Source organism: Panthera onca, chromosome A2 (assembly GCF_046562875.1).
Source record: "Panthera onca isolate mPanOnc1 chromosome A2, mPanOnc1 haplotype 2, whole genome shotgun sequence".
Lineage (NCBI taxonomy): Eukaryota > Metazoa > Chordata > Mammalia > Carnivora > Felidae > Panthera > Panthera onca.
Genome location: NC_138340.1, coordinates 5,203,101 through 5,229,762, shown reverse-complemented (window position 1 = coordinate 5,229,762; position 26,662 = coordinate 5,203,101). Strand labels below are relative to the sequence as shown.

Here is a 26,662-nt window from a genome sequence, read left to right as displayed (position 1 = left end):
AAGTCTTGATTGGTCCCACTAGCATGGTGTCCTGAAATTTTCTTCTATTTCATATTAGAAGAATCTTTCTAAGAGCCAGCACAGGTACGGCAAAAAACAAAAACAAAAACCCTAGTTTAACAAGTCCAAATACACACAAGGAGTAAATCCTTATCTAGTGATTTACCCCTTATCTTGATTTTGTTGCATTTATCAAGTATCACCTTATTATCCCTGACATTTATTTTGTAAATTAATTAGAGTCAATGCAGTAAAATATTCAAATAATCATTTAGATATGGTCCACAGGCAGTTAGCCCCTCCATGTAAGACTCAAAATATCTGCACCATGTGATACTGAGAATGTTTCTTTTGACAAATGAAAGAGAGCTTAGGTTTATCACTGTCAGCTGAGGTAACATGAAAAGTATCTGAACGTTAACCTGAAATGCCTGACCCCAAGAGAAGTCCCTGAAATTCTGAGCATTTTAAGTGCTTGCAGCCTGATTCTGCATATGACAGACTATTTGCACAAACATATGCAAGAATACTCCATCTTTGTGCATGGTCCTCCTATGCTGACTCTAGACTTGACCGTGTGGCTGGCTTTAGCCACTGGAACAACAGCCAACAGGATGGAAACAGAGATTTGAAAAGTTCTTGCCTATTGGGGCTTGCCCTCTCTTGCTGCACTTGATTCCCAAAATCTTCATGTGAAGGAGCCCAAGCTAGTCTACTAGAGGATGAGAGGCCATGAGGAAGAGAGTGAAGGCTCATTAGTTAGCAATCCACCACTCTGGTTGTCAACCTGCCAGTGACAGAAGTAGGAGTAGGGCTATGCTAGATCATCCAGCAACCAGCTGACCCATCAACTGACCACAAATGCATGAAAGAGCTCATCAGAGACCAGTCAGGCTAGACTAGACCAGAAGAAATGTCTAACCAACCTACAAAATCATGAACAAAACAATATGGTTGTTATTTGAAGCAAATGAAATTTGGGGGCGGTTTGTTACACAGCCAAGGCTAACTGATACACTTCACAAAGTGGACTGAAAGAAGTTTTTACACACGTTGTCAGGCATGGTACTGTGTGACTTCACCTTCTAACCACAATTGATGGGACCATTTAGCACCAACAACCTATGAGGTGGCCCAAGCAGAGAAATCTACCTTAGAGTATTTCTCCATATTGAATGCTGACTGGCCAATCCATTCAGCTTCTCTCTTGGAGAGTTTGAATGTGAAGCCCCAGAGAGGGACACAGACAAACGGTAGAGTGGTCCATGAGGTGATGAACAAGCTGGGAAACAACAAAAGCAGAAGCCATCAGACACAAGAATCCATTGATGAACTTCTTTAATCCCTACTTAGGATATCTCAAATTTCCTTGATGGAACAGTAGGTTGTCACCACAACAGAATCCCAGTCTGTTCCACAATCCAATCCAAAGAAGGAAATACCTGGCCTAGGGAACAGTTTGGCAGGGTATGGCTGCTGCTCAAACTTTAACAAGCTCATAACAATTCATTCTGGGTGATTGTGAAAGAATCTGTTCTCCATCCTTCTTCACCCTGCTCTGTGCCCTGAGAGGTTGTCCTGCAGGGACTGAATTACCAGGCTTCTCTTGTGCTCTGTCTCCAACCCAGTTTGACCAATGGTAGCAGTGGAAGGAGAGAATAAGGCTGGAGGAGAGAGAGATGGGAATCTTTATTTTCCAAGCTCCTCCTCTCCTGCAGAGATTGCTCATTAGGGCAATGATTAGATTCTTCTGTCACAGGGTGAGGCATTTTCCAGATTCTCCATCCCCTTGCCCATTTAAGCCAAGGACTGAAAAGACTTCCCTCCTATTGCTAGCAACTTCTCCCCCCAATCCTTTGTTGGTTTCCTTTAGCTCTGCTGTGACATTGTGATTTGTAATAAGAAATACATATTTGGGCTTCATCCTGTTTCTGGCACAGAGCTCCTAAAACCCTTGGAATTTCCTGAGCAGTAAAAGCAATGGGAACATCTTTTGTTATATTCGTAGACACTGAAATGGGTGTCTTGTTATTCATAACAAGAACCTTGTCACCACAACTGGGTTTAAGCTAATGAGGTGACTTTTGAAAAGCACCTAAGGATGGGGGCTGGTTGCCAGGGGGAACCCACCAAAATAGAGGGTTGGAATTTTCAGTCCCATCCCCCAACCTATTGGGAGGAGAGAGGGGCTGGAGATTGCATTCAACCACCTGCCCGCAACGATTTGATCAAGCATGCTTGTGTAATGAAGCCCTTATAAAAACCCAAAAGGATGGGGTACAGGGAGCTTCCAAGTTGGTGAACACGTGGGGATTTGGGGAGCTTGGTGGTGCACCTGCAGAAGGTGGGGAACCCCTTCCCCACATCTCACCCTGTGCGTCTCTTCCGTCCAGATGCTCCTGAGTTATATCCTTTCTTTTTAAAAAAATTTTAATGTTTATTTTTGATAGAAATTAACAGTGCAAGCAAGGCAAGGGAGGGGCAGAGAGTGAGGGAGACACAGAATCTGGAGTGGGCTCCAGGCTCTGAGATGTCAGTACAGAGCCTGATGCAGGGGAGGGTGGGGGGGCTTGAACTCATGGACCATGAGACTATGACCTGAGCAGAAGTTGGATGCTTAACCAACTGAGCCACCCGGGGGCCCCTATATCCTCTCATAATGAGCTGGTGATCTAGCAAATACAATGGCTCTACTCATTCTAACCAGAAGCCAAGTCTTTCTTATTAACTGTCTTGCAAGGGGAAGCCACATTTCAAGAAAAGAAGGAAACATCATCCTTTACCAACATGTAGAGCTGAAGCACAAAACTTAATGCCACTTCCCCTTTTGCTGCCGTTTAACCACTGCTAGTTTTGTAAAGTCTTTATTTTATTTATTTTTTTTCATTTAAGCAGTTTTTTAAAGTTTATTTTTGAGGAGAGAGAGAGAGCAAGCAGGGGAGGGGCAGAGAGAGAGGGAGAGAGAGAGCACCCCAGCAGGCTCCACACTGTCAGCACAGAGCCTGATGTGGGGCTCAAACCCACTCACCCATGATGTCATGACCTGAGCAGAAATCAAGAGTTGGACCCTTAACTGGCTGAGCCACCCAGGCACCCTGTTTTTTTTTTTTTAAGTTTAATTAGCTAACATACAGTGCAATATTGGTTTTAGGAGTAGAATTCAGTAATTCATCACTTATATATACCACCCAGTGCTCTTTAATTTTTTTTTGTTTTTAAGTAGGCTCCATGCCCAAGGTGGGGCTTGAACTCATGACCCTGAGATTAAGAGTCACATGTTCTTTTGACTGAGCTAGCCAGGCACCCCTTTGTGCCCGTCATTTTAAAACAGTTGTTTCTCTGCAAACTTCCCATACTTTGAAATGGCGGTAGTCCATAGGAGCATTGACTGGAAATACAAAACATGGTGAGGCCCTCCACCCTGCAGGAACAGGACACAAGAACCAAGCAGAGCCCAGTGTTTGTGCCGCATCAGAACAGGAGCCTGGACTTAACGCTGAAACAGTTCTGGTCAGCACCTGGTTCCCTGGAAAGCAACCGAACCTTGCCCTTGGAATACGCAGTCGACCTTGGAAACAACACGGCTTTGAACTGCGTGGGTCCATTTACACGCAGATTTTTTTTCTAGATATAAATACAGTACGATACTGTAAATGTATTCTCCTTATGACTTTCTTAATGTTTTCTTTTCTCTAGCTCACTTTATGGTAGGAATGTGGTCTATAATGTATATAACATACAGAATATGTGGTAATCGATTATTTATGTTATCAGGAAGGCTTCCGGTCAACAATAGGCTGTTAATAGTCATGACTTTGAGGAGTCAGAAGATATACACAGATTTTCGGCTGCATGGGGGTCGGTGCCCCTAAACCCTGTGTCGAAACTACTGTTACTTTTGTTTCAAACAAACCTGTCGTGCCCAATGTGCTTGTCACCAGACACGGTTTAACGTGGCCCTGCAGGGTGGCAGTGACACATTTTGACTGTCGTAAAAGCCCTTGAACTATACGCTTTAAACACAGTTGAAATGTGAATTTTATGTTATGTGATTTTAATCTCAATAAAAAATGAAGAAAGGAAGAAATTACTGGTCCCATTCAAGTTTAAACAGGGAACCTGGTTGAACGTGTTTGGATTCTGGCAAAATCATATTCCTACCCATGGATTTGTTGGACCTCAGTTTCCATAAAATCCAGACAACACTGGCCTTTTGTCTTATCTTTATGGTGATCGTGTGGTGATCACAGTGTGTGGGGAAAGCAGGACGTGCAAAGATGAATATTAATTCCCTAAATTTCCTAACTGAAGCTTTCTAAATTCTTTTATTTTATGTGGAAATAAAATCACAGGATAGGCTTTGGAGGCTTCAGAATTACACATGTAAAGCTTTTGAGAAAATTTAAGCATGGACATGGAGTAAGAAATTGTGATTGATGAGACTTAGTGTACCAGCTCATGGAGCTCTGTTCTTCATTCAAGGGACAGACAGCCCATGGTGACCCGCAGGAAAAGAGCTAAGAGAACAAATACTCTGACCTCACTCTCCTCCCTTTTCCTGATATCTGTTGGTGTTTCCCATTGGCTAAAACCAATAGGAAGCCAGTAGCCAAGGAAGTTTATCATTATTCTCCAAAGGCGTCAGCATTCTAGGCAGACAACTGGATGTATTTGGAGGGATCAACAGAAGACATCCAGCCCACTCAGAAAAATAAAAACTAAAAAATTTGATGCGTTGAAAAGATGTCTGCAGTGTGACAAGTGAAAAAATAAAGATTTCAAATATTTCACTTTCTCATTTGTTGAATCTCTCCCTGCCATCAGAATGTAAATTCCATGAAAGGAAAGGCAATGTACGTCTTGCTTAGTATCATAGCCCCAGTCTCTAGAGAGTGGAGACTTAATAAATATTTGTAAGATGAATAAATGACATTGCACAAATTCCTTAACATCTCCAAGACTCCTGAGTTTTCTTATCTATGACTTCTTGGGTGTTTGGGCTGGACAAGACGTAGAATTTAGATGCTTTTGGCAAACAATTGGGATATACCATAACAATACCTCCACAACACCTACCTGCACGAATGGACATGCATGGAGGTTTTGAGAAGAATCCTCTAGGAGGCAAAAAGAGAGAAGACACAAAGGTGGAGAGTACTGTGTGTCCAGCAGACCTATGTGGGTACTTGGAGGTCCTTTAAGTGAAGAGATAGAATGAGGCAGCTAGATGGTGCCATGTTTATGGGTCAGAAGTGACTCTGTGCCCAAGTAGAACAGCTCTGGGGCCCAGGAGACAATGACAGCCCCGAGCCGGGGAGAGAATATATGCTTCCTACAGCACAGGTCAGGATGAATCTCAGCATTCTGTGGATTGCACCTGGCATGGGGGTGGATCGCTGTGACAGGCAGAACAGATACTTGGGTAAAGCCTATGAGGAACTTGGACGAAGAGGTCAAAGTAGAGAAAGATGGGAGAAAAACATCCTGAGCAGAGACCAGAAGTCACTTTAGCAGCACCCACAAACTCCCAAGGAGGAATTTTCTGAGAAATGGGGAAGAGGAAGAAAGACGATCTGTGGTCAAAAAGCTTGATATGTAAACCGAGCCAGCCCATGTTTATAGTACAGGCAGATGCTGCTTGAGAATTTCAAACAGCACAGTTTTATCACAGTTGGAAATTACTTATGAAATAAGGTCATGGAAATGAGACATAACCAAGACTGGGTACTGATTATAAAGTGAGGTAATATTCAGGGAGGAAAGTCTCTCATGCTGTACGTTACAGGATTTCAGAGAGAAAGCGTCCCCCCTCCCCGGATAAGCAGTAGAAATGTCTCCTTCTAAAGCTTTTCTTGTTTTTTTTTAAAGATGAAAGCACTTGATATGTTTTGGTATATTTGGAAATGTAGACACGATTAAATTCTAGGGTCAATAAAGCCAAATGACAATGGTAAATTGTCAAGGAAGACACATTTTTAGTGATCTTTTAGTAAGTGGAAAGTTTTACCAGAAAGTCTAAGGAGCTGCAGCATCATTTGAAACAAACCTTTTGAAATGCAGTTCAAAATCTCATTAAAATGAGCTTTGAGCAAGTATCGAAGTGATTAATCCAACTTTCTTTTTTATATTTGATGGTCATGGGGTTGGGGGGAAGTAGTCGATATTGTTGATGTCTGTCCTTAATCTCCTTTTTTAGGCCAGCTGTCCTTTCTCCACATTGGCCTGAGCCAAACAGGAACTATAACGCACCTTCCCCCCACCAGGAGAGCAGCACACAGCCAGTGACTGACAGACACAGGGGCGTGAAAGGCTGGGCACCTTGCCTCAAAGGGGGGCCAACCCTGAGGTGCAATACAGGCATCAGAGCTCAATGTGGGATTGGGCTGAACCCAGGTCCCTCTCCTACCACATCCTGCTTCCCTCCCTTTCTCTCTTCTCAGAGCACTCCCTCAATAAATCATGGACACCAAAATCCTTGTCTCAGGCTCTGCTTTTAGGAAACCTTCCCTAAGTCACCTATTGTCATTTTAGAAATAGTGCTCGTAATGGAATTAGCATGGAATTGTTACTGGAAGCATAAAAGGGTCCTGTTTTAGTTGTTGGGCAAGAGCAGGAAATGATTTGGAAAACCCAGAGAACTTGTCCTTCAGAGGCCAGAATATCAGAACACTGTCCTGTTACTGTGGAGCAGCACACTCTCTTGGTGCATATTCACTCAACAAACATTGTAGATTTGATCTGTGAGCCCAATCTTCTGCTGGGTCATAGGCATACAGAGATAAATCAGACAAGGGACTCATAGGATAGTCAGAGACAAAACACGTGAACATCTGATTATAACAGACCAAAGTTGGTAGCCTTAGCACAATAGAATGGAAAGGTTAAGGCAGGGAGGTGACCAGATGACTCAGAAATGATGACGGAAAGCTTCTCTATGGGTACACCCTAAGTAAACTTCAAATTACTGTGTTTCTAATGGCTTTTTTGATGGTTTGGGAAAGTTTTGATGGCTTTGGGACAGTTGTGTTTGTTTGTTTTTTTCAACCAGACATTAAGGAAGTCATACAAGCTTCTTTCCATGCACAACCTCCTAGTAACCCTTAAAAGCACTTAAGTAGTAGACCATTTTAAATTTAGCTCAAAGACCTTCCTTAAAGCATTGTTTATACTGAAAACTTGGAGATGACAGAGCTCAGATCAAATACATGATGACACATGTATACCACAGATAACCATACAACCATCAACACAAAACAAAAGCCTTTTAAAAAGGCTTGATGAATTGAAAAGATGTTAACAATGTGACAAGTGCAAAATAAATAATAAATAAATATTTCACAATAGCATAGGCATACCTGTTCTAGGTCACCCTGGGGTAGGCATGAGACAGCTGTCATGGTCACATTATGGCTTTCCCTTTACATACAGGCAGGTGTGACTAACAGAGTATTATTAATAATCAAGTGTTTTTAAGCAAAACGTGCCAAAGATATCCCATTTCTTGAGAAACTAGCTATAAATCTCGCCCCCAAATGGTCAGGTCACAGTCAGGGCCAGCACAAATGTGAGGAGAAGACAACACTCATCTCAGCACAGTCTTGAAGAAGGGAATCCCTTCAGGAATCGAGAGAAATACTACAACGCAACACTTCAAAACAGCAAGAGTCAGTGCAAGAAAACCCATGATAAGCATCCAGAATACCCAGTACTGTGCCTGGTCATAATGGAACCAGAGGCCAAAGAGAAAAATGTGTGCCCTTACATACACTTTCTTGATGTACTTTTTATTAACTTATTTAAAAATTTTCTTCAAATGTTTTATTTTATTTTTGAGAGAGAGAGAAAAAATGTGAGCAGGGGAGGGGCAGAGAGAGAGAGAGAGAGACAGAGACAGAGACAGATAATCTGAAGCAGGCTCTGTGCTGATGCGGGGCTCGAACCCACGAACCGTGAGAGCATAACCTGGGCCGAAGTCAGAGACTCCACTGACTGAGCCACCTACCCCCCCCCCCCTTTAGTGTACTTTGATTTTTGGAAATATTATTGAGTTTACTTCCCTTAAAACTAAGAAAGTAAAATTTTAATAAATTCTGGTTTGGGCAAAATTAAAATGTTTAAACTGTTTTCAGCTCCAATACCCTTAACTTTTCAGTTTTTCAATCGTTTTTCACCTACTTTAATGTTCTGGGGGGAGCACACTGTAGATGGTCAACAAATATTTCTTGAATGATTGGATTTTATGTTTATGGGATCTGAGGACTGTGCAGGTTTTGAGTCCCTTTTGTCCCTCTAGTGGAGGTACATGAAGTTGCAGGGGGCAAAGGATTGTACCAAATGTAGCTTGATACGGAAGAAAAATTCTTCCCGTGAAAGCCACAGCTTTTACTTACCTTAGAAATATAGGGTTCCTTAAGGTGACTGTATTTTAGAGCAACATGTAACACTGTCGTAATGACAAAGCTTTGTGCAAGTCTTGTATCAGAAAGAACTTTAAGCATCACAAATGTATAGGTCCTGATAGCGAAGAGGAAATGAAGACCCAAATCCTTCTTCTCGTAGGTTCCAAATTGTTGCAGTTAAATACAAAATGTTGATGATCCATTGGTTACTGTATTTGCAGTGTGATTACTACAAATAACACTTCAGAGCAAACCACTTGTGAAACTCCATGCCTTAAAGCGATGATACTTGCTTGCTACTCCTGAGTCTATGGGTTGGCTGAACAGCTCTGCTAATCTTAGCTGGGCTCACTCACGTGGTTACAAGTCAGCCAGCTGGCTGACTGAGGACAGCCCCAGCTGGTATAACGGGATGATGTGGCTCTCCTCCATGTCTCTCACACCCCTCCAGCAGGTGAGTGGGGTAGTTCTCAGGGCGGAGGCAGGGATGCAAGAACAAATAAAACTAATCATGTCGAGAGCAAGAAGGAATGCACACCCAATTTCAAAACCCTCTGTCTTTGATCATTCTCTTGACCAAAGCAGGTGTTAAGGCCAAGCCAGAGTGAGAGCAGAAAGAGGTTACAAAGTAACGGGGAAGGGGTGTGAAGAGATACAGGCCACCTCTTGAGGCCATGGGTGTGATCAACCTACCACAGGTGGTGTTGGGTAGGAGTCCTGCCATCTCTTGCTTCAACACCCCTTAGAACTGTCGCCTCTGTATTGAACACTATGGACAAGCCAAGCCATGAAGACCAACCTACCTTAGATGAACTCATGTATCAGCTTCCTTCTCAAACTGTGACTGCCATAAATAATAAAGACTGAGCCTCCGGGCACCTGGGTGGCTCAGTCGGTTGAACATCTGACTTCGGCTCAGGTCACGAGCTCACGGTTCATGAGTTTGAGCGCTGCGTTGGGCACTGTGCTGATGGCTTGGAGCCTGGAGCCTGCTTCGGATTCTGTGTCTCCCTCTCTCTCTGCCCCACCCCCAATAGCACTCTGTCTCTGTCTCAAAAATAAAATAAACGTTAAAAAATTAAAAAAAATGAAAACAAACATTAAAATTTGTTTAATGTTTGTTTATTTTTGACAGAGAGAGAGAGAGAGAGAGCATGAATGGGGGAGAGAGAGGGGGAGAACCAGAATTCGAAGCAGGCTCCAGGCTCTGCGCTGTCAGCACAGAGCCCGACACACGGCCGGAACTCACGGACTGCGAGATCATGACCTGAGCCAAAGTCGGATGCTCAACTGACGGAGCCACCCAGGCGCCCCAAAATAAACATTTTAAAAAAAGACTGAGACTCCATCAACCAAGTTTAATGTTATCAAATTGTCCAATACATGATCATTACTAAATTAACTGAATCTTAGGTGGTAACTTGATCCAAAGTAAATATCTAGTCTTTCCTCTGTATCCTCAAACTAAAAATTTCTGGGGTCAAAGGAAGAGAAGGAGAGGAACAAGGAGTCTGGAAGAGGAGCTCTGTGGTCAAGAGCTCACAGCCTAGCTCAGCCACCTGAGGCTGTGGGATGTTGAGAAAGTTATTTAACCTCTCTGAACCTCAGTTTCCTTACCCTCAAAATAGAGTAATCATTCATTTGTTTATTCATTCAACATACTTAAGGAGAATCTACTAGAATAATTCCCTGTAATTATAGAGCTCACTTTAAGCTGGAGATGCTGGAGAGAAAGAGAAATTTTAATACAGGGCTAGAAAGCATGAAGCCCTCAGGACACACAGAGAGGCACATCTAATCCTACTTCAGAAGATTCATAGAATGCTCCTTCATGGAGTTGATGACTGAGGCTCAAGAAAAAGTAGAAATTAGCCAGATTTTGAGGAAAGGTGTCCTAGGAAGAAGGAATGGCAGATGCAAAGTCCAAAAGCCAAGAAGATACTTCCCTTTCTGGTTCTAAGGACAAGCTCTGCTATTATTATGGCAAACTGAAGAATATTCCAGAATATTCTAGAACATTCATTCATTCATGTATACAACACAAATCCCCTGGGGCGTTCATTAAAATGCAAGTTCTGGTTCAGCCAATATGAGGTGGGTCCTGAGATGCTACTTTTCTTTTTTTTTTTTTTTTTTTTTAATTTTTTTTTTCAACGTTTTTTATTTATTTTTGGGACAGAGAGAGACAGAGCATGAACGGGGGAGGGGCAGAGAGAGAGGGAGACACAGAATCGGAAACAGGCTCCAGGCTCCGAGCCATCAGCCCAGAGCCTGACGCGGGGCTCGAACTCACAGACCGCGAGATCGTGACCTGGCTGAAGTCGGACGCTTAACCGACTGCGCCACCCAGGCGCCCCGAGATGCTACTTTTCTAACAAGGTGATGCTGATGTATCTGGTCCACAGACCACACTTTGAGTCGGGAGGTATTAGAGTGGTCATGGAAGGGGGGACTCTACATTTCATTGGTCCAATTTTAGTATATGTGCAGCCAAAGCGAGCACAGAGGACACCTACATTTAAAACTTTCATCTCCCTCTTCTCCCTCTGGCAATCAGGACTTTACGGAGGATGGAGGCCAAGGTGGGATGGTGATAACTTTGTGAGCAGTGTGAATCCTAGACGAGTTCCAAGGAAGTTCCTGGAAGGAAGAGAGATGTTGGTTCCCTGAAAGGTTCCAGGAAACCAAAACACTTTCCAAAGGGTGTTGCCATCAAGCACCGCAGCCCTCCATGAAACACTGGGGTCCTGCCCCATCCAGAGCTCCTACTCACCAATAGAGCTCTTGGAAGTGTTTGTGCAAAAGTAGTCTATAGGTCTAAGTGTTTTATTCATACCCTGGGCCACCATTACTGTGACACTGTTTCTTTAAAAGCAGCAGGAATCTTTGTCAAAGGCTAAGTCGGTCAGTCATATGAGAAATAATTTATTGAGGGCTGCTCTGTGTCAGGCACATGATAGGTGCAGGAGAAGTACACTTGGAGCCATACAACAATGAATTTAGAAGAAACCAAAATGGTAGCCAGGTAATCTTGGTCATGCCGTTGCACTGGGATCTGTTGCTTCCACAAAACTCTGGGAACTCAAAGAGCAGAACTGATAATCTGAAACAGAAATTCTTGCTTCCCAGAGAGTTCTGGGGCTGGCAGGATCCCACATCTGCACATTAAGCTGGGAAGAGATTTCAGAGAAGGCTCCGGTAGGTATCTGCTTTCCTCAAATGTTGCTTCATAGCATACTGGCAGTAAGAAAGATCTTTAGCCCTGTGAGAGAGAGATCAGAATTAGAATCAGCAGCAGGACGAGTACAATGTGAGTCTAAGGGTTTTAGAAATACTTGGGTCTTATAAATACAGAGAGAAAAATATGGAAACAAACACTAGAAAGATAAACATTAAAACTTTAACAGGGCAGTCTCTAGCGTGGCAGGCACTGATGGCAAACTCTAAAGCTATTCTCAACCTCTTCACCATGAATAGCTTCCACTCTAGAAGCAAGAAAGCCAAATACTTGCTTTGTCAAATTTCTTTGTAAGTATGTATGGTCAGGTGATACAGTTCTAACCAATAAGTAGAAGGGAAGCCCAATGACGGGTTTCTGGGAAAGATTTTATTTCCTGTGGAAGGAGAGTTTGTGGCTTCTCCCTACCCCTCTTCTTCCCTTCAATGTGGTCATGATGTCTGGAGCTATAGCAACCATCTTACAACCATGAAAATCCTTTGATGAAAAGTCAACAAGCTCATAGTGGAATGCAAAAGTAGAGAAAACCTAGATCCTTTCCAACACCCCTGAGCAACATAACCAATATCAGCAACACCTAACTCTGGGCTTCTATTCTTGCAAAAAAAAAAAAAAAAAGAGTTTTTTTCCTATTTAATTAAGCCACTGAATCTTAGTTACTTGTTCTTGGAATAAATCAGTGAAAAAAGTAAAAAATTGTAATGGGGGATAGGAGAGCTATTGTGTAAAGTGTAATTTTACAACTCTGTAGATTTTAAATCAATGATAGCAATGCAAAATCGTGGAATTATGTGTAAAAATCAGTCTTGCTTCCATTTGCACATTCATTTCAATGTTTCTGAAATTAAATATGTGTAGTGTAAGTCATGTAATCCATACATTTAAATAATTCGCTTTCATACTATATAATAAGAAATTTTATATATTGTATATCGCTGTATAATTATATAATATATAACTTTATAATTATATGTATAATCCTATTTATATTTGTGATTATATATAAAATTATCTTTTTTTTAAATTTTTTTTATTTTTTATTTTTTTTATTTTTTAATTTTTTTTAACACTTTATTTTTGAGACAGGGAGAGACAGAGCATGAACAGGAGAGGGTCAGAGAGAGGGAGACACAGAATCTGAAACAGGCTCCAGGCTCTGAGCTGGCAGCACAGAGCCTGACACGGGGCTCGAACTCACGGACGGAGATCATGACCTGAGCCGAAGTCGGCTGCTTAACTGACTGAGCCACCCAGGCGCCCCTGTAAAATTATCAACAAGATGTTATAACTGGTTCAAAAAAGAATGCAAGGAACAGACCTATGTCTGTTTTATGTAATATATATATATATATATATATATATATATATATATATATAAAATACATTATATATACGTATATGTATTACGTAAATATATATATAATGTATACTATCTATAATGTATGCAATATATGAGATATATATGATACCTCTTACATAATACATAATATACATTACATCATATGTATGTGTGTTCTGTGAATTTTCTTTTGAGCCAGTTTAACATCTGCCTCACTTCCTCACTGATTAATGAGTAGAATAAAATCCTTAATGTATTCTCATCTTATATCTATATAAGTCATTTTATCTTCTTTAGTTCACACAGCTACCATGGGGCAAAGCTGGGATTTAAGCCCAGGCTGCCTGGCTCCTGGACCCCAACTCTTGAACCCCACACTTTATCAAATGTGCAAATATACTTGGACACACAGCTCACAGCAGGTTCTCCGTGCACAGCACTGGTACTGCTAAGAAGTGGCGATTCCATTTGAATGGAAGCTGCATAGAGCACACTGTCTCTCACCGATTTAGAGGTGGAGGGGACAGAGGACAGTAACATCCCTGAGGTCTGGGACTCAGGGCTACGTTTAGTCTTCTGGGTAATGCACTTCCTGTATTCTTCCCGCACCTGGAGGAAGAGACAGGTCACAAGGAGATGAGTGATTCCTAGATGCAGGCACGTGGCTGACACAGGTGTGTTCCCCAGAAGGACGGGCTCAGGAAGGGCAGTGCTGTACCTGGCGGTTGAGCAGACAGTGAATGATGAAGATAAAGGTCCCCTGCAGGCTGTTGATGATGGTGAACAGGTAGGCCATGATACTGGCCATGGATCCAATCTGGAAAATGCCCAACACCCAGGAGCACCCCAGGATGAAGAGCTGGGCAAACGCCTTGAACGTCAGTAACCTGGGGGGAGAGATTTGCAGAGGATAAGGTTCCTGGAAGTGGCTGTTGTCCTCATGGACCAGGCTGCCACCATATCACCCACCACCTGGGTGGGAACAAACGTGGGGTAGAGTCTGCAAGCCCAGAGGCAGGGAAATCGAATCCTATTGGTATTTAAAAGGCAGCTGGCCTACAGATACGCAATGCACAAAGATGTGTGGATGTATATATAATGCAATATTGTTTAGAGCGATCAAATGCTTGGAGGACCCGCAGGTCCAATAACTGGGGAATGGTGACGCCATAAGTATGAAATACGATGACATTTTTCTTGGAGAAAAACTCACATAACATAAAATGCACTATTTTAACCATTTAAAGTGTGCGATTCAGTGGCATTCGGCATATTCACAGTGCTGTACAAACATCATCACCTCCCAGTTCTAAGACAGTTTTATTGCCCCGAAAAGAAACCTGCACCTATGAAGCATTCGTTCCCCACCCCACTCTTCCCCCAACTAAAGCAACCCAAAGGTTCATCTGTTGATGAATGGATAAAGCAAAACCTGGTCCGTCCATACAGTACAATATTAGCCATAAGAAGGAATGACGGCTGATAACCTGCTACAATGTGGGCGAAACTTGAAGACATTATGCTCAGTGAAAGAAGTCAGACGTAGAAGGACACAGAGTATATGCTTCCATTTGTAGGAAATATCCAGACTAGGCAAATCTATAGAGACTAAAAGCAAATTATAGAATCATTTTTTTAAATGAGATGAGAGTGACCATATACTATAGGGGGTAAGGGTACAGGCTCTGAACACCTGTGGATTTGTGCCTCAGTTTCTTCAAGTTGGTATAGAGATAATAATACAATACCTACAGGGTGGTATTAATTGTTCTGCAGATTAAATGAGATGGTAAGTCTCTAAGGATGCTTACAGCAGTGTCTGGCAAAAAACCATTTTTGTTAGTTTTTAACCACAAGTATTGAGATGAAATCAGCTACCTATTATGTAGGGGAAAAAAAAGTTCAGAATGATATGTATAATATCCTATCATTTATGTAATCAGAATGTGGATGTGTAAGCATAGAATATTCTAGAAGGAAGCTCAATTCAAGTGATAATGGCTGCTTAGGGTGGGAGAGATCTGGGAAGAGAGAATTATTTCCCATGTATTCTCTTTTGTACTGATTAATTTTTCTTACCATTGCATGTATTAATTTTGTTTTCAACTTTCTGTATTAACTTTTAAATATTTAAAATTTAAAATTTAAAAATATTTAAATATTCAAATTTTAAGATGGATGAGGGACTGGACACTGATAGGAAAACAAGCAAAGGACATCATATGGTTCCTGACAATAAAACCTAGACAATGTCTGACTTTGGTAGGTTCTTTTCTTTTAATGTTTATTTTTGACAGAGAGAGAGAGTGCATACAAGCTGGGGAGGGGCAGAGAGAGGGGGAGACAGGATCCAAAGCAGACTCTGCACTGAGAGCGGAGAGCCAAATGTGGGGCTCAAACTCATGAACCATGAGATCATGACCTGAGACAAAGTCAGACACTTAACTGACTGAGCCACCCAGATGCTCCTGACTTTGGTAGGTTCTTAAAGTGAAGATTAGTTGAGTGATGAAGTTAAAAACACAAATAGTCTATAAGAATATGAAAATGTCCCACATCTGTAATATAGACAAAACTAAAATAATAGGATAGTATATTTCACTATTATATCAGCAAAACATCACAACAAAAATGATAAACCCCAGTGTTGGCTAAGCTGTAGGTAAGCAAGCACTCCTGAAATGGAAACAAATTTTCTAGAAAACAATTTGCATTATATACTAAAAGTATGACAATCCAACCTGCCCTTTAACTCAGGCAATTTCACGCCTACTGTTATGATCAAATAACCACAGATGTGGAAAAAGATCTATCTACAAGGGTATTTGAGACCACACTGCTTATAATAGCCCTCCCCTTCCACCCTCAAAAAAAAAAACAGTAACAACTTGAATGTCCATGAATAAGGCATGATTTAAATAAGTTGTGCTGCATTATTACATTGAAATGCTTTACAAAAAATGAGAAAGATGTTGTCAAAGAATTTCTAAATGGAAAAAAATATTCATGACATTAAGAGAAAAAATGGCCCTAAAAATTGAGTAGATAGTATGCTTCTATTTTTGTAAATATACACATATAGTTATGTGCAGTAAATGAATTAGAAAATGTATTAATGGTTACAATATATGAAATACTCACCCTTCCTAGTAACTGTATTAATTAATGCTTCATAAGCCACAGTAAGTGGGCAATGTTAATATCCCCAGTATACAGATGAGGAAACAGTTTCAGAGAGGTTGTGTAACTTGCCTAAGGCCACACAGCTTGTAAATGGCAGACCTGGTGTCTGAGACCCCAGATCTAGAAACTGTGCTGTTCTGTCCTGGGCACAGGACTAAGCACACAAAAGGTACTCAGGGAATGTTTGTGGGAAGAATGAAGGAGACTGAGAGAGAGGAGGGGAAGGAAGGACTGTACCTGGTGTCTTTGAGCGTGGAGACCTCAGCATTGACACTGGAAAGCTTCTGCCTCAGGATACACAACGTGCAAGTCAGGAGGATGGAATTGATCTACAGAGTCAAGCAGAAAGGACTGAGATGTTGGGTGTGTACAAATGGGCAATGGCCAGACCACCCGCCAAAAACCCATAGTGTGTGGCTATCACTCCAGGAAGCCAAGTAATAAGCCCTACGGCAATCAACCCTAAACAGCCAGCTGTTGATTGTTGGCTCACAGCCTCCCTAACTTCTGCCCTCATTTCCAACATAGGACCCAAAGGAAAAAGCAGAATGTGATCTTATTTGGAGATAGGGTCTTTACCAGAGGTGATCAAATTAAAATAAGCTCATTAGAGCAGACCCTAATCCCACATAACCTTATAAAACAGGCAGATTTGGACACAGAGGCAGACATGCACAGAGAAAGCCAAACATCTATAAGCCAAGGGACTCCTGAGTCTACCAGTCTCTTGGTTAGAAGACTGGAATGGAGGGGCACCTGGGTGGCTCAGTTGGTTGAGCTACTGACTCTTGATTTAGGCTGAGGTCGTGATCCCAGGGTCGTGGGATTGAGCCCCACATCAGGCTCTATGTTGAGTGTGGAGCCTGCTTGGGATTCCCTCTCCCTCTGTCTCTCTCCACTCCCCGCCCTTCGCCTCCCCCCCTGCCCCCTGTCTCACACAAAATAAAAAATAAAGAAAATAAGACTGGAACAGATCCTTCTCCTGGGCTTCCAGAGGGGACATAGCCCTGCCAACCCATCGATGTTACACTTCCAGCCTCCAAAACTGGAGTGGGAAAGTTCACGGAAGTCTTCCTGGAGGATGCCAAATTCTGTTATTCTAAGCCACCCAGTTTTGATACTGTGGATACTGTGTTTGTGATGCACAATTTTTATTTGTCAGTTATACCTCAATAAAGCTGAAAAAAGCTGAAAAAAATCTCTAGGCTTCCCTTTCTTCCATCCCACTGTTTTCTTCTCACCCCCCCCCCCCCCACCAATTTCTCTCCATTCCTTCCTTTTCTCTCATTCAACATCTATCCCCAGAAGACATCAACAGACCCATTCTTACTGAAACACAAAAGACAGATAAGATTGTGTTCCCCTCCAGGGGATTTGCATGTTGGCAGAGGAAAGAAAAAAAAAATCACAAGTCAAAGAAATTGCACTCTAATTTGGAAATCTCAAGAACCAGGGATCAGAAGGGAGAATGTTTGGCCTCAGCTATAGGCAACATTCACTGGCACTTCTTGGTTCCTCGGGTTTCCTTGTTTCTGCTCCCGAACACCCTGCACCAAGCAATTTGCTTACCAGGATGATGGTGCAGACTGGTCCCAGGAAGCTCCAGACGAACCCTGTCTCTGTGTTCAGCCAACAGCTACCAAGAGAAACAGGAGTTGGTGCCTGTTTTAGTTCTTGACCCTACAGTTACTCAGGCCCCAACAAATCTACTGATGGAGGATATTATAGGCAGCCGACCCTGAGATGCTCTCATGACGGGGCGGGTGACAGTTCAGTTTTCTTTGGCCCACGTCTGCTGTCAGACCTTCTTCCTGGGCAAACGTTCCTGAAGTGTTCACGCGGTGTCCAGAGTAGAGCTCGCCCTCAGCCCGTAACCTTTGCAACCTCTTCCCTTCTGTTCAGACCTCTTTACTGGCACACCTGGTCATTCAAATCTCAGCTCTAATGTCATCTCCTCTGAAAAGCCGCTTGGGACCCTCCCTACCCCTCGTCTTTTTCTAGCAGAGCATAATGTTTTTCTTTTTTTATAGCATCTCTCGGTATCATAAATCATGGTGGTGTTTGTTTCCTTGAAAATTGTCCTTCTCCGCCTTTCCAGACTATGAGCTGTATGAGAATCTGGACCTCGAGCTTTTGCTTGTCTCCAAATACCCAGCACTCAGTGCAAAGCCTGGCATGGATGAGGCATTCCGTAATTATTTCTTAAATGAAGGGAGGAAGGACTAGGAGGGAGAGAAGGCATTGCCTCTTTCCTTCAGGCCTCTGGTAGATTTTTGCTGTTTTTACCATCTGACAACCATTCCACCCGCGTTCAGGAACCACACCCCAATATTCCTTCAGCGGAAGTGTGCCTTGCCCCCACAAGAGAAGGAAAATAATCAAGGTTGGCCAACCAGATGTTCTCTCCCTGGAATGTGAGTCTCCAAGTCGTAGCAATAAAAAAGGTGGAGATTGCACAGAAGAAGCCGTCTCTGCTGTTTCAGGAACAACAGCTTCAGTAAATAACAGCCAATTCCCTTATAAGCTTCTGCAACTCCTCCTGGAAGCATCAGACTGAAAACCCTGGAGAATTAGTTCTCCTGGGAGCAGCCCTCGACCAATGGCTGCTGCGACAGAGATGTATAAATATGCCCCCTGGGTGGGATTTTGGAGGCACACGCCCTACACAGTTTCCCAGGGATACCCACTGGGATGGAGCCTGTTACCCACAGCTGCACCTGCTCAGAATGCACCCCATGTTTGCTCCTTCTCTCGCCCCACTCCCCGGTGCTTCTTCCTAAGGTCATCTCAAATCCTTCTCAATACTACTCCTGTCTTTCAAAACGTTCTGTGGTTCCCACCACCTGGAAGGTATTCTCCAAACTCCATGCCCCTCCCCCTCTGCCCCCCATCTTTCAGTCCTATCCATCTGCTCTCCAAACACACCTTAAGCCCTCCCTTGGGCAAGCTATTGCCCTCACCTATGTTGCCACGACCTTTCCTCTTTGCCTATGTACATTTCAATAGAGCTTAAGGCTCATTCAAATTCCACATCCTCTAGGAAGCCTTCCATGAACCTTCCCACTCCCATATACCATCATCCTTCTCTGGCCTGTGTCAAGGCTTATGTTACCCACATCAACATCAGGCACTTCATCATGGTGGCCTTGCACTGTCACCACCATCCCCTGACAAGGCAGTCAGATCCGAACTCAGCTTGGACATTTATTAGCTGTGTGACCCTGGGCAAATGCGCTGAGCCTCTATTTCCTCTGAAGCTACCATTTATTAAGCTGTTACTTTATGTACCACCATGTGCAACAGCACAGGTTGCACACTGCACAAATCTGGGGGACATTATTTACACTCTATGCAATGGAGACTCTTAGTCCTCGCACATAGGATTTCTGTTGAGAAGTACCAGAGATAATACCTGTTTGTAAAGCTTACAGGATTTAGATTTGATGAGTGCTCACTTACTATGAATTCCTTTCCCTCACCCCTTATCTCATGGCCTCACCTATAAACCATCAGTAGTAGGCAGGGAGGAAACCTGAATATTTAGTCCCCTAACCACAATTGAGCAATGCCTATAACACAGGGTGATAAGTGCAGGCCCTGGGATTGCAAAGACCTAGATTTGTGTCCTCACGCTGCCCTTTATCAGTGTAATGGCAAGAAAGCTTCACTTTCCTCATCTGTAAATTAGAACAGCACCGCTATCTCAAGGGTCTGTCATATGACGCAGTCACTTAGTCTCTGCCCTAGCCACATACCGCTTATCGTGTCATTTACCTGATTTTATTTTATTTATTTAAAAAAATTTTTTTTAACGTTTATTTATTTTTGAGATAGAGAGAGACAGAGCATGAATGGGGGAGGGTCAGAGAGAGAGGGAGACACAGGATCCGAAACAGGCTCCAGGCTCTGAGCTGTCAGCACAGAGCCCGACGCGGGGCTCGAACTCACGGACCGTGAGATCATGACCTGAGCCGAAGTCGGACGCCTAACCGACTGAGCCACCCAGGCGCCCCTCATTTACCTGATTTTAAAAGTTGGTTCATTTTTTTAAAACTTACAAATGGGCTCATGTCTATATCATGAGTTTGGCTGGTATGCTGGCATTTTTTTCCCCTGATGTCCCATAAGATAAATACAAAAATATTTTTTATATTATACTTACCAGCATACTACCCAAAATCATCTCGCATGCAGCCCTGTGACAAACACCGTTCTAAATGTTTTGCAGGTAATAACTCATTTAACCCTCACAACACTATGATGTAGGCGTTGCTGTTAGCTTCTATTGTATGGATGAGGAAATGGAAGCCTACAGAGGTTAAGTAACTCGCCCAAGGTAGCCCAGCTAGAAGGTGGTGGAACCAGGACTCAAACCCAAGCAGGTTGGCTCCAGAATCCATGATTTTTAAACTGTACAACCGAGTTTCATTGTTTACACCACCACCGTTCACCTGTTCTATAGTGCAAACAGTGGCTCCTGGATTTGTGCAGTGTGCAAGTTGTGCTACTGGACACGGCAGCCCTGAGACCCACAAAGCATAAAGAGCTCAATAAATGGTAGACACAATAACCAGTCATGTTACTGCTTTTCTTGTTGTTCGTGTAATCGTCATCGTGAACCATGACAGCAGGGTCTTCAGGGAGAGAGAAGGATATGACTTACCGATTACGCATCCCATAACCCTGTGGTTGCACACCGGCTGAGACAGCCACCACCAGCCCTGGGAGCCCGTAGCCAAAGGCACAGAGGTACCACATCTTGATGTTGCGAGAGCTGAAGTAATTCATCACCTTCAGGTTCCTGACCATAAGAAAGAGCATCACAGCCTCCACCAGCATCCAGAAGAAGCAGGCGAGGAAAAGGTAGTGCAGGAAGCCTGCAATGATGGCACAGCCCGTCTGGAGAAGAGAGGCACACCCACTCAGGACCCCCGCCCCCTCCAAGGAGCAGGTTCAGGTGACAGGGCGGGGGTGCTACTTTGATTGGAATTCCCAAGTACAGCCTACTCATTCATCCCTTTGGTAGGGTGGACATTCATCCCTTTGGTAGGGTTTGCCCGGGACTGGTGTCTCCCAGGACATGGGACTTTTCAGTGTTAAAACTGGGAGAGTTTTGAGAACAGATAGCTGATCGCCCTACTTCAGAGGATGTTTGAAGATATTGAGTGTGGGGGTCAGCACACTATAGCCATCAGGCTGGCTGCCGGTTTTGTAAATAATGTTTCACTGGCACAAAGCCACATCCATTTCTGTATTTTCTATGGCAGTTTTCATGCTAAAACAGCAAAGTTGAGTGGCTGTGACAGAGACCCTAGGATCTGCAAAGCGAAAAATATTTATGCCTGCTTCTTTAAAACAGAAGAAGTTTGCTCGCTCCGGGTCAAGTGATGGGAGGGACGTGTGGTACTAGCATTGAGTTCTCAAGGGGTCTGGGACGCTAAACATGTGACAGTAAACTGCACAAAGAATGATCACCCCAGCCAAAATGTCAATAGTGCTCCTTCTGGAAAAACCCTAAGAACCTACTATGTTTCTGGTATAGCTATAGGGAGTAAATTGGCCAAAGGTCTTGCTGTCATGGGGTTCACAGTCTACTGTGTGTGTGTTGAGGGGGGGAGGAATATACAGCAAGTAAATCAACAAATAATCAATATGGTTTCAAATAAAAGCTGGGAAAGAAAGCAAAATAGACTGATAAGGGACAGAGTTTCTCAGCTGTGGTATTGTTGACATTTGTAACACTATTGCCAGATTATTTTCTTTCATGGGGGCTGTTCTGTGGACTGTAGGGTGTTTGGAAGCATCCCTAGTCTCCACTGGATGTCAGTAGCACCCTCTCCCAGGGATAACCACCGATAATGTCTCTAGATATTGCTGAGTGTCCCCTAGGAGTAAGAATCATCCAAGGTAATAACCAGTTTAAAGAATAATAGGAGAGACCACCCCAATATATAACATGACCAGGGAAATGATTTTAAACTGACACCTATCACAAGAATGAGTAAACCAGGTAAAGAATTGGGGAACAAGTGTTATCAAAAGAGGGTCTAGCACGTGCAAAGGTCCTGAGGTGGGACCTAGCATAGAGATTATTGGGTAGGATGAGCAGGGGCAGATATGGAGATGGTGGGGCTGGGCGAGGACACAGCCTGAGGGATGTGAGACCTGGTTGTCAGTCTTGTCTACACCGGTGAGGAAGAGAGTCTTGGCCAAGAAGAGGCACACGCAGAGGTGCAGGTGGAGGTAGGTGTTGTGGTTGTGAATGGCACGACACAGCAGGAAGGTGGCGATGGCCAAGATGAGACACACCAGGGAGATGATCAAACCCACATGGCTAATGATGTGCAAGGGTAACTCCATCTGTCAGGAAGCAGATACATCATTCACAGAAGGGTCTACATCCCTCCAGGCAGAAAAAAAGAATTATCCAGACTCCTGACCAGGGCAGAAAGGGCTCGGGGACCTTTTCTCCTTCTGACACTCAGAGTGACCGAGATATTGTCCATCGTCATCCTTTGGCATCCATCAACACCCATTCCCACTCCTGTCCTGTGCCCCACCCCCTGTCACATTAGGGCAGGATGTCTATAAACTACATTTCCCATAATGTCCTGGGGGTAGGGTCCTGGATGTTCTTTAGGTTTTCCAATGAGATGTATGCATGAAAATTTTGGAAGGCAGAATGGAGGCAGACACCAGCCTTCTAGACAGGAGCAAGCTATGGCTGGACTCCATGTTCTAGCTGTCCCTTCTTCGATTGGGTGGAGGTGGGGTGATCCGACAGCAGCAATTTCTGACCTCTGGATTACAGCTGCAGAGGGCTGATCTTGAAGCTAAGCCCCAAGTGGCAACCCCTGACTTCAACGCCTCCAACCCTCCCTGTGATTTTGTGGGCATCCGGTTCCCTATTTGAAATACCTAGAGTGATTACCATTTCCTGCACTGAACCAGGCCTGCCATACAGGCGTTCTGAGATGCCCCAATTTCTGCGAGTAGACAGGGCAAGCCGGGTCCTTCCCCTGTGCCATTATGCATGACTCATTTAAAAATGTTGAATTCCTTCTGTGTTAAAGATGTGCCAAAGCACACCATCTCCCGAGCTAGTCCCTATGACTTTGTTACTTTGTTACTTTGTTTTGTGGTGGTTAAGAGAACGGACTGTACTTTTGGCAGCTGCTAGCTGTTCGAGCTTGGGAAAGACACGTGGCTGCTCTGTGCCTCAGCTCCCTCATCTGTTAAGAGAGGATACCAATGAATACGCTAAGCGATACTAAATGAAAATACTTCAAGTGCTCACAGCTATGCAGGGAGCATACAAATGCCTTCTGTGTCCTCCCCCTCCACTGCGTCTGCCCACTCACCAAGGCTCACTTCACCCGTCCCCACCCTGACCTATTACCAGCTCTGACGGACACACTTCTGGATTCCTAAGGCACAACTTCTCACACCATTTACTTGGTTTTGTGGAAGGAGACCGTCCTGGGTTCAGGTCTCATCCCCAGCCACTTAGATTTCTGAGTAAGTGGGCTAAGGAACCTCAGCCTCCATCCTGTAAAATGGCCTGAAAACATTTAACTGAAAATAAAGGGTCCAACACAGGATAGGCTCTGTAAATGGGATCTGTCATTATTAACCTGTTCAGGGTCATTTCTCCTTTCATATGTGAATGTCACAGCTTCCCAGCCAAACTATGAATTCTCCAAGGGCAGAGGCATTGCACACCCTGCCTGTCCCCCATGACGCCGTCCCACAACACCCAAGGCCATGGGAGACACGCAACGGGTGTTCGTTCAATATTTTCCCCTTGGATTTGGAGAGCCAGAACAAAGAGAATCGGTACTGACCGTGAGCTCCCCAGAAGCCATGATGACGGCCAGGTTCATCATGTGATAACAGCTGCACGTAGTATACATCTCAGAAACTTCATGGATCTCACAGCCAGAGGGTATCCACCTGCCACCCTCCATATCTGTGTCCCAGGAAACACAGATAGGACTCTCAAACGTCTGCTTTGGCTGAAAACGTAAAGGCTCTGGTCAAACGGATTCAGTATGACCAACTTGAAGAGTCATCTCAAGATGACCCACAAGAAGATGCGGGTAGGTCTGGGAGGGAATGGAGGGCGATGTAATATTTCAATATGCGAGGATGGAGAGAAAGGTTGTGGATACAAGAGATGCCTCTACAACCGAGTTGGTCATGGCCAAGGTAATAAAGTCCCTGTAAATGTTCCTGCATCAACATTCCTCAATCTGAGCCCAATCTTGCCCAGTGAGGAATGGGTGACTCTAGGTACTGTATATAATATATGCTATGTAGGGGCTCCTGGGTGGCTCAGTTGGTGGAATTGAGGCTCAGGTCATGATCTCATGGTCTGTGAGTTCGAGCCCCGCGTCGGGCTCTGTGCTGACAGCTCGGAGCCTGGAGCCTGCTTCAGATTCTGTGTCTCCCTCTCTCTCTGCCCCTCCCTTGTTCGTGCTCTGTCTTTGTCTCAAAAATAAATAAACATGAAAAATTTTTTAATATGTGCTATATATATTAAATATACTATATGCTACTTATATATACTATATACATATAATATATATATACGAGAGCCCACTCCTCTGGAGGTGGATTTGGGGGACGGGCTTGACTTGCTAGAAGGTTGATGCCTTCATGGGTCTTTATCAGAAAGGAAAGTTAAGCTCACTGTGGGGTGAAGTGTTCTCAGTAGGTAGATGGGGGTTCGACAGGGACCACTTCACAAACCTCGATGTTCTCCAGCGTGTAAATGACTGGGTTAGAGAACCCATCTTGCTTCTCCCCAGTCATGATGCCCTGCACAACGTGAGAATTCATCTTTAGCCTCCTCTGGGAATTGGCCAAGGGGTTCTGAGGGTCTTGGAAGAAACTCTCATCTAAAAACAACTCCATCCTCGAAAAGGAGACAAAAGCTACCCCGATGGTCCCTGTGATATTCCCTAAGTGCAAACAAAAAAAGAAAAAGGAAAAGGAATAATTTGCTCAGTAGTGATTATCAATGACCCAAAAAGTACACACATATACAGACTCTAACACCCCACGCACCTCCGGACCTCCACGGGCCTGCTCTGAGCATGGCAACATTTGCCTACATTTAAAATTAATACAGGGGCACAGCTGGTTAAGCATCCAACTTTGGCTCAGGTCATGGTCTCACTGTGCGTGGGTTCGAGTCCCATGTCAGGCTCTGTGCCGACAGCTCAGATTCTGTGTCTTCCTCTCTCTCTCTCTGCCCCTCCTCCACTCATTCTCTCCCCCCCCCCCACTCAAAAATGAATAAACATTAAAATTTTTAAAAACAAATATGAATTTATATCTTTAAGGGATAATCAAACTGAGCAGTGAGGTACAAGTCCCCTCCCACACTGATGGTCAGTCTCGTTCATCTGTTTGGTAGGTTTCCCCTCTCCATGTTGGTGGCCTTGAGGGATGTCCCAGGGCTGCTCCCTGAGCCCTGCACACCAGAGAGTGGGAAACAGCAGCCCATAGGCCAATCTGGTCACTGCCTGTTTCGTGTAAATGAAGCTTACTGTAGCACAGCTACGTCTATTCATTTACACGTCGTGTATGAACGTCTTTGTACTTTGAGACTCTTTTGCCCTCCATGCCTGAAATACTTACGAATCCGCCCTCTATAGGACAAGCCTGCCGATCCCTGATACAGATCAGCGCTGTCTGCTAGAATTATAACATGAACCACACAGGTAATTTAAAATTTTCAGGTAGCCAGATTTTACAAAAGTCAAAAACAGGTAAAATAAATTTTAATAATTAATTTTGCAACACATGCAAAATATCATCATTTCAGCCTAGAATCCATATAAGAAGTATGCATGAGATTTTCTCCACCATTTTTTTGTAGCAAGCCTTTGGATTCCGGTGTGTACTTTACCAGGTCATAAAGTACAGCCTGGCCACATTTCACATGCTCAATCACAAAACATGGCTGGTGGCTGCCGTACCAGCCAGCCAAGGTCTTGGTCGTCCATTATTGGAAGTGTTTATGTATTTAATATCTGGCTCCCTGAGGGCAGGGGCCTTACCTCACTGGTCTTGGAACCCAAGAGTTGACTGGTAAATGTTTGCCAATCGGATACACCGCAGCCCCCCTCCCTGGTTCTCAGGAGCAGCTCTGTACCTATGGATTTAGATTCCTTGATTGTAGAGCACCAGATTTTCATCTCATTCCCTTTGGCTTTGAAGTGAAGGATCATGTTCTCTTCAGCACATTCTCCCTGGATGATCTTGCTTTCAATTTCTAAAAGGAGATAGGGAGACTTTGCCCAAGGTCCCCCAGAAAGTGGGTCCTAAATTCTGTTTCCTGCCCCACAAAGTTATACCTACCTAGTTGCAAAGAATAAAAAAGGCCAGTTCATCATGGGAAAGACCTCGAGCCCCGTGGTGAGTGAGTGACGGGAGGATGATAGCCACAAACAAATGAGAGAAACCCAGGGGGGGCTGCAGGGGTGAGCTCTCACA

At 43.8% G+C, this 26,662-nt stretch overlaps 1 protein-coding gene across 10 annotated transcripts in view; it reads right to left on the bottom strand.

The window, feature by feature from the left end:
- Positions 1–11,300: 11,300 nt before the first annotated feature.
- ADGRE1 (adhesion G protein-coupled receptor E1) overlaps positions 11,301–26,662 on the bottom strand; it is an 88,394-nt gene continuing 73,032 nt past the window's right edge. For all 10 annotated transcript variants that reach the window (XM_081791451.1, XM_081791455.1, XM_081791454.1 and 7 more), the window contains 10 exons: positions 26,322–26,441; positions 24,911–25,122; positions 24,004–24,174; positions 22,325–22,519; positions 20,823–21,058; positions 17,729–17,795; positions 16,397–16,488; positions 13,695–13,863; positions 13,481–13,585; positions 11,301–11,661 (listed from right to left, as the gene is read on the bottom strand). In XM_081791451.1, the coding sequence (XP_081647577.1) occupies positions 11,656–11,661; positions 13,481–13,585; positions 13,695–13,863; positions 16,397–16,488; positions 17,729–17,795; positions 20,823–21,058; positions 22,325–22,519; positions 24,004–24,174; positions 24,911–25,122; positions 26,322–26,441 (1,373 nt within the window). In that variant the 3' untranslated portion in view covers positions 11,301–11,655. The remainder of the gene's footprint in view (positions 11,662–13,480; positions 13,586–13,694; positions 13,864–16,396; positions 16,489–17,728; positions 17,796–20,822; positions 21,059–22,324; positions 22,520–24,003; positions 24,175–24,910; positions 25,123–26,321; positions 26,442–26,662) is intronic.